Source organism: Aythya ferina (assembly GCF_964211825.1).
Source record: "Aythya ferina genome assembly, chromosome: 17".
Lineage (NCBI taxonomy): Eukaryota > Metazoa > Chordata > Aves > Anseriformes > Anatidae > Aythya > Aythya ferina.
In genome coordinates this window covers 11,977,166-11,990,368 of record NC_140316.1, presented here as the reverse complement: position 1 = coordinate 11,990,368, position 13,203 = coordinate 11,977,166, and the positions used below count along the sequence as shown (strand labels likewise).

The 13,203-nt window shown below is 45.6% G+C and overlaps 1 protein-coding gene across 2 annotated transcripts in view; it reads right to left on the bottom strand.

Annotated features, from left to right (window-relative positions):
- Nucleotides 1-1,706: 1,706 nt before the first annotated feature.
- The window catches only part of MORC2 (MORC family CW-type zinc finger 2), a 39,288-nt gene continuing 27,791 nt past the window's right edge, over nucleotides 1,707-13,203 (bottom strand). Inside the window, exons 16-26 of one of the 2 annotated variants that reach the window (XM_084539343.1) lie at nucleotides 12,992-13,097; nucleotides 8,783-8,915; nucleotides 8,370-8,444; nucleotides 7,870-8,250; nucleotides 7,333-7,473; nucleotides 7,187-7,241; nucleotides 6,494-6,635; nucleotides 5,953-6,144; nucleotides 5,760-5,853; nucleotides 4,885-5,073; nucleotides 1,707-4,179 (exon numbers count right to left, since the gene is read on the bottom strand). In XM_084539343.1, coding sequence (XP_084395469.1) covers nucleotides 4,111-4,179; nucleotides 4,885-5,073; nucleotides 5,760-5,853; nucleotides 5,953-6,144; nucleotides 6,494-6,635; nucleotides 7,187-7,241; nucleotides 7,333-7,473; nucleotides 7,870-8,250; nucleotides 8,370-8,444; nucleotides 8,783-8,915; nucleotides 12,992-13,097 — 1,577 coding nt within the window. In that variant the 3' untranslated portion in view covers nucleotides 1,707-4,110. The remainder of the gene's footprint in view (nucleotides 4,180-4,884; nucleotides 5,074-5,759; nucleotides 5,854-5,952; nucleotides 6,145-6,493; nucleotides 6,636-7,186; nucleotides 7,242-7,332; nucleotides 7,474-7,869; nucleotides 8,251-8,369; nucleotides 8,445-8,782; nucleotides 8,916-12,991; nucleotides 13,098-13,203) is intronic. The other variant, XM_084539344.1, reaches the window with a different exon arrangement.

Here is a 13,203-nt window from a genome sequence, read left to right as displayed (position 1 = left end):
CAAGCTGCCAGCCCTGGGCCTTGCAGTACCTCGGGCTGGTGGTGATGCTCAGTGGTTCCCTTCTCTCCCCCGGGGCAGCCGCCAAACCGCCCCTTTCACGACAAGGGAGCCGATTCCAGGCAGCTGCAGCAGGAGCTGATGGCTGCCAGGAAAAGGAAGACTTCATCCTCTTTCCTCCCAGACAAACACTGCGGAGCCAAGGTCAGGCTGGGGGTGCCCCAGCGGTGGCTGGGGATGCCTCTGCCATCACGAGACGTTTCCCCGGAGACAGGGCAGCACCAGGGGCTGGCACAGCCACACGTGCCCACGTTCCCAGGCGCTGGCAGCCCCCGTGCAGACAATGTGATGCTTCATGAGCTTGTGGCAGAGCCTGCTCAGAGGCTCCCAGCCTGCAGACCCCACCTGGCAGCTGAGCTGGCAGCTTCCTTTCAGCTTCCCCCGGGGCTCAGGGGAGTTGGAAGGGGGAACGGCCCCAGTGCTGGAACCACACCGGGTGGGGAGGGCATGAAAAGCACCGCACAGAGCTGCCCCTGCTTTCCTTGGCAAGGCCAAAGCCACGGATTGTGGTCAGCACAGAGAGCTGCTCCTTCCCTCCAGCAGCCTGGATCCTCCCCCTTGCCTTCCACACTCTTCTCAGGAGGGCAAGACAGCAAAAACAAGGGCTGTAGGCTCAACCCACTATGCAAACACCCTGGACACTCTCCCTTCTTCCAGGCTGAGAATGGGCTTACCATGTACATATATATTTTTGGTTTTGTTTTTTTGAAGTCCCAGTTGCCTCTGACACTGGGAGTCTGGCCACCTCCTTCCCTGTGAGAGCGGTGGACTCTGCAGCACCCAGTACTTTACACAGCCTGGTACAGCAGCTACTTTGCGCACAGGATTCATAACATCATCCTTAGAAGGGCCTTACTACCCCAGCCCTGTCCCACTCACCTTGATTAATGATTAAACGCAGCAAGGTCTAGCTGCCTCGGCTGCAACAGGTGAGGTATTTTCAATAGGCAGCTGTTTTAGCCTCCAAAGCTGCAACAGGGACAGCCTTGCTAGATGCAAAGGTAGAACACCATCAATGGAAAGGTTTGTGATGCAGAAAACTGGTGCAACCCCTACCCTTGAAGATTTTATCAGGTCAGACAGAGGGCCTTGAACAACTGATACAGCTTTTGAGTACATCCTGCTTGGAGCAGAAGGTTATTTGGACTTTGTTCCTGTTTTCCTAAAGGCTTTAGTAAAAATCGAATGCTCTATATAGGTCTAGTTACCAAGGTTATTAAAAAAATATTCTAAACAGACACAGAGAAGGATGAGCAGAAAGGTTTTGAGAACGTTTTTAATTAGCACTTAAAAGCTAATAAAAAAAAATAAATAAGCACTCTTGCCTTCCTTTTCCTAGCAACATGGAAATTGAGAGGGGACAGTTACACATCAGTTGCACTGTAGAAAGTAACTCTAGGGAAGAAATATAACTCGATCAAAAATATTTGGTGTGAGAACAAAAAGATGAAATGCCTTAAGAGAAGTTAAAACTGGAAAAGAGATGTTCCCAGAGAACAGAGGAGTAAAATTGTGTAATGCCTTCCTAACAGGAGAGGAGAGGAAGAGTAGGGATCAAACTGTTTCATGAAGCTTAAGAAACACGTGAGGACTATAGGTTCCACATTAGCATACTCCCTCATGTTATGAAATAAAGACTGCAAGCTGCGTAATCTTTCAGCTGTATTTTAATGAAATCTAGTTCGGAATTCCTGCTGGCCACCTGAAAAGGACAAAGATTTGTTTTGACCTTAACATAATATTCAGGCTCTACAAAGGGAACATCACCTGATGAACCAGTGTGCAACTGCAATTAACCAATAAACTGCAATTAACTTCCAATATCACAGAGTCACAGAACGTCAGGGATTGGAAGGGACCTTGAGACATCATCTAGTCCAATCCCCCTGCTGGAGCTGGAGCACCTAGGTCAGGTCACACAGGAACACGTCCAGGTTGGTTTTGAAAGTCTCCAGAGAAGGAGATTCCACAACCCCCCTGTGCAGCCTGTTCCTGTGTTCTGTCACCCTCACCATAAAAAAGTTTCGTCTCATATTTAAGCAGAACCTCCTATGTTCCAGCTTGCACCCAATTGCTCCTTGTCCTATCATTGGTTGTCACTGAGAAGGGCCTGGCTCCGTCCTCCTGACACTCACCCTTTATACATTTATAAACGTTAATAAGGTCACCCCTCAGTCTCTTCTTCTCCAAGCTAGAGAGACCCAGCTCCCTCAGCCTCTCCTCGTAAGGGAGATGCTCCACTCCCTTAATCACCCTCGTGTCTCTGTGCTGGACTCTCTCAAGCTCCTGTCCTTGAACCGAGGGGCCCACAGCTGGATGCAATACTCCAGATGTTGTCACCAGGGCAGTGCAGAGGAGGAGGAGAACCTCTCTCGACCTACTAACCTTTCTGCTACACCCCAGGACACAGGACTCCCACTTGACTCCATCCCATTGACCACAACTCTGCCTTTTTCCCTCCAGCCTGTTTACAGCCCACCTTGCTACCCAATCATCCAGACCACACTTCCTCAGTTTAGCTGCGAGGATGCTGTGGAAGACAGTGTCAAAGGCTTTACTGAAATCAAGACAGACCACGTCCACAGCTTTACAATGAGCTTGTTCCTGCATTTAAGGAACACTGCCCCTCCAACCCAGGAATGTGCAGAGTGGTTGGGGGGATGCTTCTTACCTTCATTTATAAAGGGAGTCAGGGTACACACATTCTGAAAGACACTGATCAGTCTCAAATTGTATGCTATTCTTGCAATATGCTTTCTTGACCTGAAATGCAGGCAAATAAGTAAATCTACCTTCTCTTCTGTTGTTTTTTGTTTTTTTTTTTTCCCCCTATGGTATGTAAAACTTAGGAGTTGTCTAGTACTATATATTATTACTGCTTGAGATTTTTTGTGCAACAGATGTTTATTTTTTTTTTTCTCTACAACATCTGTTACACATTCAGCCACCAAAACAGCTCCAAAGGCCCATTTCATTTGGTGTTCCTGAAGGTGAGACCATTTTGGTCGCACAGTGTTTCTTTACGCCATCAGGCTGTAGATTTCAGTTTCCTGAGCACTGAGTTCATAGGCATCCTGTCCTAGCAGACCTGAGATGATGGCTAACCAATGAACTCAAACCAAGTCATCTGTGCCACAAGCGGTCTACTAGGAGCTGTAGTGCAGCCTCCAGCTGGGAGGAAGTTGGAAAAACACTGTCCTTGTTGCTGACCCAGGGCCAGATGCAATTCATCAGTGCAGGGCTCCAGATTACAGCACTCTAATTAAAATTACCTGGAACAGCAATTGGAGCAAAGCAACACAAACCTCTCTCTAATGATCACAATCCATTGAGAGTCACTGAGGAGGCCACACTCTTTTAAAAGTATTTTCATCCTCTGAGCTGTTAGCATCATGACAACTCCATCTACTTACAGAGACTTATTGAGCGACCTCATTGCGCTGGCAAATGCCAATCCCCTACCCCCACACCCGACTTTGCCAGAACCTTCAAGATTTCATCCCTGCTACCCATGCTCCCACAGAGACTGTTTTGATCTCCTCTGTGTTGCTCAGATTCCTTGCTTGGATTTCTCTCACCCCAGGTCAGCATCTTGGAAGTCAAAGTCCTGACTTCTTCTTCCACGACTCAAGACCTAATTTTAATTTGCTGTCAGATTCCTATTAGAGACAATGTGCTAGGCATGATGTTCTGGTCTTTCAGGTTTAGTATACGCCCCAGATGCAAAAATGGGTACCCACACGTTAACCTCACTAGAAACATACAGCAACCCTCCCATCATACCAGGCACAGTTCCCATGTCTTTTAAAAATAAATATTTATAAACAAAAGTAATAGATTCAAAGAACTACAATGTTAAAAACTTTCCTGCCAAAAGCACGAATGTCTTTTTCATGTGAAGTCACAAGAACGAGTTGTACATCAATACAAAGGAAGTACTGTCTAAAAACCCTCTCCTCTCATCAGCTGTCACAGTCCTCCACTGCAGGAATCCACATCTCCGTAGAAGAAACCAGCTCCTCTGCACTTCCCTAGGATGTATAATGGGGTCATTCAGTCTCCCTTTGTGATCAGGTCCTCGATATATGCATCCAGTTCATCATCTGTATTAATGTCAATGTCCTGAAACCAGAAGCACAAGAAATACTAGTGAAAAAGTGAATCTTGAAGAGCAGTGCAAGAATGAATAAAACAAAATGCCTTCTTGTACAGCAGCACAGCATCCTCTGCAGCATTCGTCCTGATCATCCTTTGAATCTTGCCTGCCAGCACTCTCCAGGAGTGCGCAGCTGCACTCATCTGCTGTGAAAGCACTGCCAACTTCCCTTCTCAGAGCCTGGCAGACTTTATTAGTAACATTATATTACATGAAATAATGTTTTAATATTTGATAGTATATTTAATAAATATATTTAATCAAAGTTTTTTATTTGAAGTACTGTTTAAAGCCTTGCATTTCTATACAAGAGATTCAGAATTTAACACCAGCTTCCTGCACGAGAACAGGACAGAAATTCCTGCCGTGCCGTGTTTAATAGCACAAAGCAGAAACTAATAAAAACTGTGTGCTATGTACACAACACAAAAGTTCCAACTACAAAAGTTAACACTCCTCATGGCCACTAAGGCCTAGATCCTGAAAGGTGGGCGGCAGCAGCAGCACTTAGTAGCTTCTGACGGTCTGGGCCCAAGTTGAACCAAACTGAGTAAGAACTGAAGCACAGCTAAATCGTAGACTAAAACGTCTCAGGTGCCTGAACTGGCCTCGGTCTGGTGAAGGTTGCTACCTGTGGTGCAGTTCTGGTTTCACACCCCTTCCTCGCCTACCTCCTGTACTTTCTGCAGCAAAGCCACAATGTTAGTCCTCAGCTTCTGCAGTTTCTCTTCTGTCTCCTTCAGCTTTCTCTCTGAGTTGCGCAGGCTTTCTTCACAGGCTTTGGCCCGGGCATCAGCACGTGTCTGATATGAATTGCACAGGTTCTGCAGACCCACTTCATACTGTTTGAAATACTCTTTCTGTAGAAGACAAAAAACAACAGATGGTACCTTAAAAAAAAGGCACCAGCTGTAAAGAAAACCACAGTACCTGCAGCTTCCAGAAGAATCCAGCTACCAACATACTGTGACTGAGCTGTTGACTACAAACTCTTTTAGCATGACCATCCTTACCCACAGGGTGGTCCATCTGTCAAATTCATGTCTCTCCAATTTAAAGACAATGATATCACGGGGGACAGGTGGGCTGTGAATCTTTAAACTCTGCTCTATTTTTGTGAGCCTGGACATCTGGAGATGTACAAGGGGCGTTAGCGTCCACGTTCTCTTATTTTTCAGATTTTCTCTGCATAAGTTGGACTTTTAAGACTGGGGCATAACAAACAGATGTGCCTACATTTCACTTCTATGTATCTCTAACCTGGCCCCTGCCCCTCTTCTTTAAAGCTTAACTGCAATGGACAAGAACTCCAGACTGTAGCAGCCAACAGGGTTCTCACACAGATGTATGGTAATAAAAAATTCCTCATCAAAATCTTCTCTCAGAAAAACTGAGGCACGCTTCAAGAACTCTAATTTTTTTCTCCACTATGTTAATCACACTAAGGATACAAATAACTTCCATAGGACGCAGGATTGACGTAAGAATGGAATGTGTAAGGGAAAAAAAAACAAAAAACTCTTTTTTCTAGATGTACTGAACTCACCAAGGGAAATGCCAGCAACCCTTCTGAACTCATGGAACTCAGCTCCTTCTTGGAAACAGGAAAATTTGGAGGCAAGAAGTATCGCAAACAATTCCTATGCAGGAAAGAAAAAGCAAAGCCAGAGTTTGAGATTGAGATAGAAGGACTAGAGCAATCAGGCTGCAGCAGCTCACAAGCAGCACTGTGAACCCACCGAAGGATTTGAACTAGCAAGTCTACTGTTTCTTGGTTACTGCTCGGTCCAGTGGTGTCTGGCTCAATTCTGACACAGTCTGAGGTAGAAGGTTCAGCCACAACAACCCCCTCTTCCTGCTGTGTATCTGGAGTCTGATACTCTGGAGATGGAGGCTTCATCAGTCTCACATCTTCACTGCCCTTCTCTACCCTGAAGACAAAAAAAAAAGGGGGGGGGGGGGAAGGGATACACATGTTTTTCTTACATCAGCCATATCTGAAATGCTGTTAGCTTCATCAGAACCTGTACACATCCATCACTGAGACTTCTAGATTACGTAACAGCTGCCTCCACAGGAAGATCACACTAAAATGATGAGCAGACTGTACTGAGTGTGTTGTGTTCATTCTTTAAAAAGCAGATGGACAGTCCTGAGCGCACACACTCTCCCTGATATGACAGCAACATATTTTTGTCTTCAGCACCTGTGTAAGTAAAACAAGGTCTTCCTCCTGAAAGCAAAACAAGCCTCAAAAATCTAGTAGCTGAAGATAGTTACCAGCGATCTCTTGGTGTGGTGTCTGTGGGAACATAATCAAACTTCACCTTCCAGCGCACTGCATGCTTGCCCATTTCCACAGCTGTGACTCGGCCTGTGAACCACTCCTTGTTTACACGCACTTCCACATGCAGCCCTTTATCTGAAGGGAAGAAGACAGTAAAGATGTTTGCAAATTCAGGTGCTGGAGGGCACCTTCTGCGTGGTCATTAGAGAAGACAGCCACCCTCATCTGTGAGCGAACCTACAACTGTGACAATTCTTTCAAGCAGTACATGAACCATAAAAACACCACGTTCATACAGTTCATCTCCTACTTAGAAACATCAATATGCAAGGAAATGATATGGCATTCTCAGATATTGTTTCTCTTGTATTCTAGGCTGTTTGACGCATGCTGTTCAGGCTTGTATTGGACTAGGACAATTTGCTATGGGTTCCTAGTGGGTTGCTTTCCATAGAGCTCCTGGGGAACAAGCTGCAGAAATTAACTGCTCTAGCAGAGGTACAATGCCATCCTGGCTATAATTATTCTTAGAGGTCTCTCTGCCCCTCTCCTTTCACATGCAGCATGTCTAGATAACACCCTCAGCATTTCTCTGCTAATATAGCTTAACCAATGAATCTAGTTCTGCAAGAGCTCTTTTTCATTATGTTATATACTGGAAAAGAGTTCATGGGTTCATTTCTCACCTTTCTGAGCTTTCTTCAGTTCTGCTAGTTCTTCTTCTCCTGCACTATCTGTGAGCTGTAAGCAGAGAGCTCAGATTAGCTGTCTCCTGACAAGATTATAAACACTTGACAAATATCTTCTGCTGGGGAAACCAGTGCACTCTCACCTCTACCACAACCTCACTGGAATCCTTCTCCTCTTTCACTGCCACAAATTTGCCCCGTTTTGTCTTCTCCTTCTTGTATTCCCCTTCCCCCTCAGACACCTCCTCTGTGGTATATAAGGTCCTCTTCCGGGTTGTGGAGGCCTGCAGAAGCAAAAAAGCACTAGCTATAATTCAAGTACACTACCAGACAAAATCTTTTATGCAAATATTTAAAAATTTTTAAAAAGCTCAACACTCAGTATCTTCCTTTGATATCTTAATTGTTTTTTCATGAAGGATTTAGAGGGTGCCATATGATAACATAAGTCCTCAAGTCTACCATTCCGCACTTTTTTTTTGTCTGGAGAAATAGTCTGGTCTAACAGGAAAAAGATGAAACAAGCCTTTATTAGAGGTGTAGAATGGCACTCTAACCCAAGAATAAAATAGGAGTTATCTTGTCCTGTGCAGAGAATGAGGCATAAATCCCATGTGACAGAGAAACATGGGTTATGCAGAAAAATTGGTAAGGATAGTTTTCATCCCTTTGAATCTCACCTGTGGGCATTTGACAGTGGCAGATTTCTTTACTGTTGGCGCCTTGGCAGTTTTTGAGCTGGGTATCTCACGTGGGCTTTTGGGGTTCTGCAGGACAGCAGTGGACGGTTTTGTTGCTGTAGCTGTTTTGGCAAGAGTTTTTGAAGTGCTATTAGACTTTCCAGCTGTCACAGTATGGTGGTGCGTCCTGGAAGTACTGGCCTCCTCCTTGGAGAGAATGCTTGCCAATTTGGGAGAGCTAACAGTTGAACAAGCTGGAGAACTCTTTTTCAGCTGACTAACAGACCTGGGAAGAGGCGTAGCTGGTGGTGGTCTGCTGGGAGCATTTTTAATTACATCAGGTAAAGGAGGAGATCGCGGGCGCTGAAGTCGAGTCTGTGACTGGGTGTTCCAAAACAGATTAGGGTACAGAGAGAGGAGACAAAAGTCAGGCTTTGCTTTTCAATAACAGTTAAGGATAGCACAGAAGAGTACAAAGCCTACAGTGGTATCCCATTTACCTCCCCTGCGGGCCGTGTAGTCACTTCCAGAGGCAGTTTTTTCAAGTCAGCTTGAGATCGAATTGGAGTGGTTTTCTATTCAAAAATGAAAAAAATCAGAAAATTTATTTTTGAAAGCTGTCAGAACCTGCATGAACACATACTAGCAAAAAGTCTTCCAGTTTAAAAATCAGTAATTGCAAAGCAGGTATTTTCTGCTGTCTTTCAAGACCTGGAATCCAGCAGTCCCCCCATCATCCTAGCAGGAAATACAATCTAAGATGCTTGTTTAATACAACAACCCCTACCCCATGAATGCCACATGGCATATGTGCTATTACAGGCTGAAACAGATTTTATTCTCAGCATCACCTGCTTGCACTAAGGAAGTCCCTGGAAGCCTGCTATGCTTAGCAGGAGACCTTCCAATTTACCTGCAGAGCTTCCAGTTTTTCCTGCTGCTGGCGGATTTTCTCTGTCAGTTGTTTCTGCTTTTCCTCTTGTGATTTCAAGTCTTTCTTCAGAGTTCCTAGTGGTACTTTCTGCTTCTGCTCTGCAGCTTCACATCTAGGACCGAAGAAATGTAAGACAACCTCAGCAAAGACAGCAGTACCTGCACCATCTGTCCCACACAGCACCATCCCCGTGTCCCATCCCCAGTGCAGCAGTAAACCCCCCTTTCCTTTCTGCAGAGGCCACTATCTCAAAGAAAGCCATTTTCTCCTTGGGAAACACACATGATTTAAGGATCAAAACCACAACCAGTAAGAAACAAACCATTTACACTGGGAATTACCAACTCAGAGCCCTGGAGCCATAGTAAACAAAGTTTGGGAGCTGACAGGTATACAAAGACAGGTAAGAATTTGACTGCATCACCATACCGAGGACCTCTTTCTAGCTTGCCCTGAGAGAGACTTGTAATATAGGTTCTTGGGGAGTGCAAAGGCTGTAGGAAAGTGACCCAAGTTAGACACCAGCTACAGGATGATCACCATTATCTACACAAAGGCAGCAATCCTCATGGCACACAAGCTGGAGGCCCCTGACCCATGCTGGCAACAGCAGTGCTTCCCAAAGCCTCGGTTGTCCCTCAGACTATGCAAATACCTGGAACAGAATAGCTGGGGGACAGCCAAAATACAGCAGTAAGGGTGTCCAAATCCATGGCACAGGGAAACGGGAAGAAACATCAGAGAGTAGAGCACTTAAGAAGGCAAGTTCAAAAATACAGGGACTGCAAGTACACCCTGCTTTCTATTGGCACCAACAAAGGCAAAGGAGCCTCTACGACAACTTCTGCAGAAAACCTGCCTCATAAAGGGACACAGTGGCACTCACTGATAGAAAGGGCAAGTGAGCCTACTCAATACAAAAATATTCGAGTTATTTATCCCTCCAGAGTGAGATTTCTTTCAAAGAAGGTGAAATGAGCGGAAATTTGGATCACCTCTCCAAGGAGTCTTGCCTGCTCTTTCCCACCTCCCTGGAAACAGGATGTGTGCACCCTGTGGAAAAGTAAAGAATTCCAACTCATGCTCCAACTGAAATTCCAACATGTTTTCATATAACGTACAGCCACACCATTCCAGATTTTCAAGATATTGCATATATAAGAAATTTCATTTATTATTAATTCATATTTCCGTCAGGTTAATTGATAAAAGAGCTTGTCTGCACATAGGCAAAAGAGCACAAAGGGAAATGCGGGGGAAACCTGAATAACACCCTTGCTTTGGCTACTCTCAGGCCATCACAGGAGTCACCAGCCCTTCCAAGGCCCATGCCCACACACACAGAGTCCCAAATGCACTTCAGGGAACCCAGATTAAATATTTAGAGGAACAGGCACCCCATTTGGGCTCTGGCAGGGCTTTCCAAGGGCAGCCTCAGCCCCAGTGTCCAGTCAATGGGAATAGCTCTCCAAAGCATCTTTTGGATCAAGGGGAGGAACCAAAGGCAGGGTAGGGAGGAGATTCAGGTGATTTTGGGAGGAATAAACATGGGAAAACAAAGAGATAAAAGGATAATAAGGATTGCTGTCATGTAAAGAGGAGGCTGGTCAGTACGCATGTAGGGCCGTGCCCTGCACCTGATCAGCACTGTCCCATCTTCACATTAAACTCCATTTCTGGCTATTTTCTTGAGTGAGGGGCTCTGTTCTGTGTGCATGTGTGTGTATGGGGGTCTGAGTGCCAGCAGCTCAAGTGGGACCACAGCCCATAGGGGCCTGTGTGCCTGGGGTGCACCAGCTGCAGCAAATGCAGGTGTGCAAGGGAATGTGTGCTTCACAGCAAACGTTGGGCCAGACATGCCAGCAAGGAGGTGAGCTGGCCTGGGAGCAAGACCTCAGAAAAAATGCTTACTGCAGGGAATGGGGAGTCCTGACCAACTGCTGCAGAGGGGTGTGGGATTGTAGGTAGGGGTGTGGGAGTCTCTAGGCAGGAGACACCGGTGAAGAGCAAAGATCCAGGATCTGCTACCAAATGGACGGTGTGTCCAAGGTGGAAAACTGTGGGGTGTATAGTGTGCAAGTGTCCGTGTGTGTGTTTCAGGGGGGTGATTGTTACATCTGTCCACACGAGGGGGTCTGTGGGAGTTCAGGTCCCATATATCCCACTGCAAGTAGCTATCAAGACAGGCAGCAGAGGGCAGCAGATACGGATGGTCCTCATCCTGACCAGAGGAGAAAGAGCAGGATGAGGTTACTGGTGTGCTTTGTGTTTGTGTCTGAGTGCTGAGAGTGTCCGCATGTGTTGAGCTGTACAGCCAGCTACGTGTGGTGTATCTGTGTCTGTCTACTGGGAATACATTCCCAGCCTTGCTACTGCTTCAACGCAGGGTGCTGGAGATGTGGCAGCCTCTTGTTGGTCTTGCAGATTTGGCTCTGCCCCCAGGAGTTTCATCTAAGGACATCCATCCTGAGTGAAACAGCCCCCATTACAACTACATCACAGCATGAACACACAGAGCTACAGGGATGTTATCACCCATACTTTTCAAATGACAAGTGCCAAAGGGAAGAAGCTAGAAAATCAGTATTTTCCCAATATCACCATAAACACTTTTTGTAGCTCTTCTGGTTATGGATATATCAATGTTTTGATTCCAATTAACAGATTCTACCTGGATTCATTTGTATTTAAAACACTTAACCAAGGCTCCTGACTTACAGCCTAATCAGCTTCTCTCATTATACAGCAAAGATAAGAATCAAATTCTAGCAGTGTCTTTCTCCACAGACAGAAAGGAGAAGCCTAGAGCAATAATTTTTCTTATTCAAAGAAGTAGTGAACTCTGTTTAATCTTATAATAATGAAACACACCTTTGGTATGAATCAATGTGCTGCTTCCTCAAGTGAACAAAATGCAATTCTTGGGCTCACTGCAACTCAGAGGTGTTGTTCCAGCTTGTGTGCCTAATGAGTTGGAGCAACAGCAGCAACAGAGACAACTGAAAAGACTGAGCACTGAACCCATGTTGCTCCCAGCCTCCACTTGGGACTATTCTTCAGTTGCTACCTATATTAAAGCTAACATGCACAAACTATAGCTACAATCATATCTCCAATGGCAGTGCAGAAAAAACATAAAGGAAATAAATTCCACAGAATGGCTGACATTAGAAAGAAGTTTCTCAAGACCATCTGGTCCAACACCCTTGCTCAAGCAGGGACACCTAGAATGGGTTGCCTACGGCCACGTGTAGACAGCTTTTGAATACTTCAAGAAGACAAACTCCAAACTCTCTTTGGACAACCTATGCCTATTACCACTCTCATGGTAAGTGACCTTGAATTTCCTGATATTCAAGGGGAAGCTTCTGTTTCAGTTTGTGCACATTGTCTCTTGCCCTAGCACTGGGCACCACTGAAAAGGGCCTGGCTCCATCCTTTTTTCACCTCTCCTCAAGTACATACAAATCATTGGTGAGATCCCCTCTGAGCCTCCTCTTCTCCAGGCCGAGCAGTCCCATCCCTCTGAGTTTCCCCACAGCAGAGGTGCTCCAGTCCTTTCATCTTGTGGTACGTCACTGGACTCCCTCCAGTATGTGCATATCTCTTGTACTGGGCAGCCCAGCACCGGATACTCTTTAAGACTGACCTCATTAATACCTCAACTCATCAACCTCCCTGTACTTGCCAGCAACACTCCTCCTGATGCAGCCTAGGACACCGTTGGCCATCTTTGCTACAAGGGCACATTGCTGGCTTATGCTCAGCTTGGTGCCCACAGGGACCTCGGGTCTTTTTCTGCAGAGATGTTTTCAGCTGGGCTCTCTCAGTATGTCCTGGTGACTCAGGCTGTCCCCTCTCCTGAACCTCCAAACCCACCCTTCCCAAGAGGACGGGGAAAACTTCGTCCTTCTTGCAGCGTATGATCCACCCTTCCAGTTTCGTGTCATCAGCAAAGTGGCTGAGGATACACAATGCAATGTGCCATGTCCATCCATGTGTCAGCTCCAAATAGGTATGCCATCATCATGCATTCACAGACTCTGAGCACAGCTTACAGGTGTACCATACAGGTATAGAATTCCTGTCTATCCCTCCAATAGTTCTCAAAGAATGCATGACTAGGAAAAAAAAAATAGTACAAATAAGACACACTGCAGAAAGTTCTTTATATTAACTGATTCTTACCTGTCTTGTTCAGGATCAGGGTTCATAGAGCATACCCAGGTATCAGGGTAATTCTTCTCCACTGAACTCAGCTGGAATGGGAGTGTTCGCCACTTCAGACACACATCTATTAAGGTAATAAACACTTTGCAAGTCAGAAATATACATCTTAAGCCACAAAATCAGCTTTTACCCCATAGCAGTTCTCAAGCCTATTTAAAGTCCAAGGACCA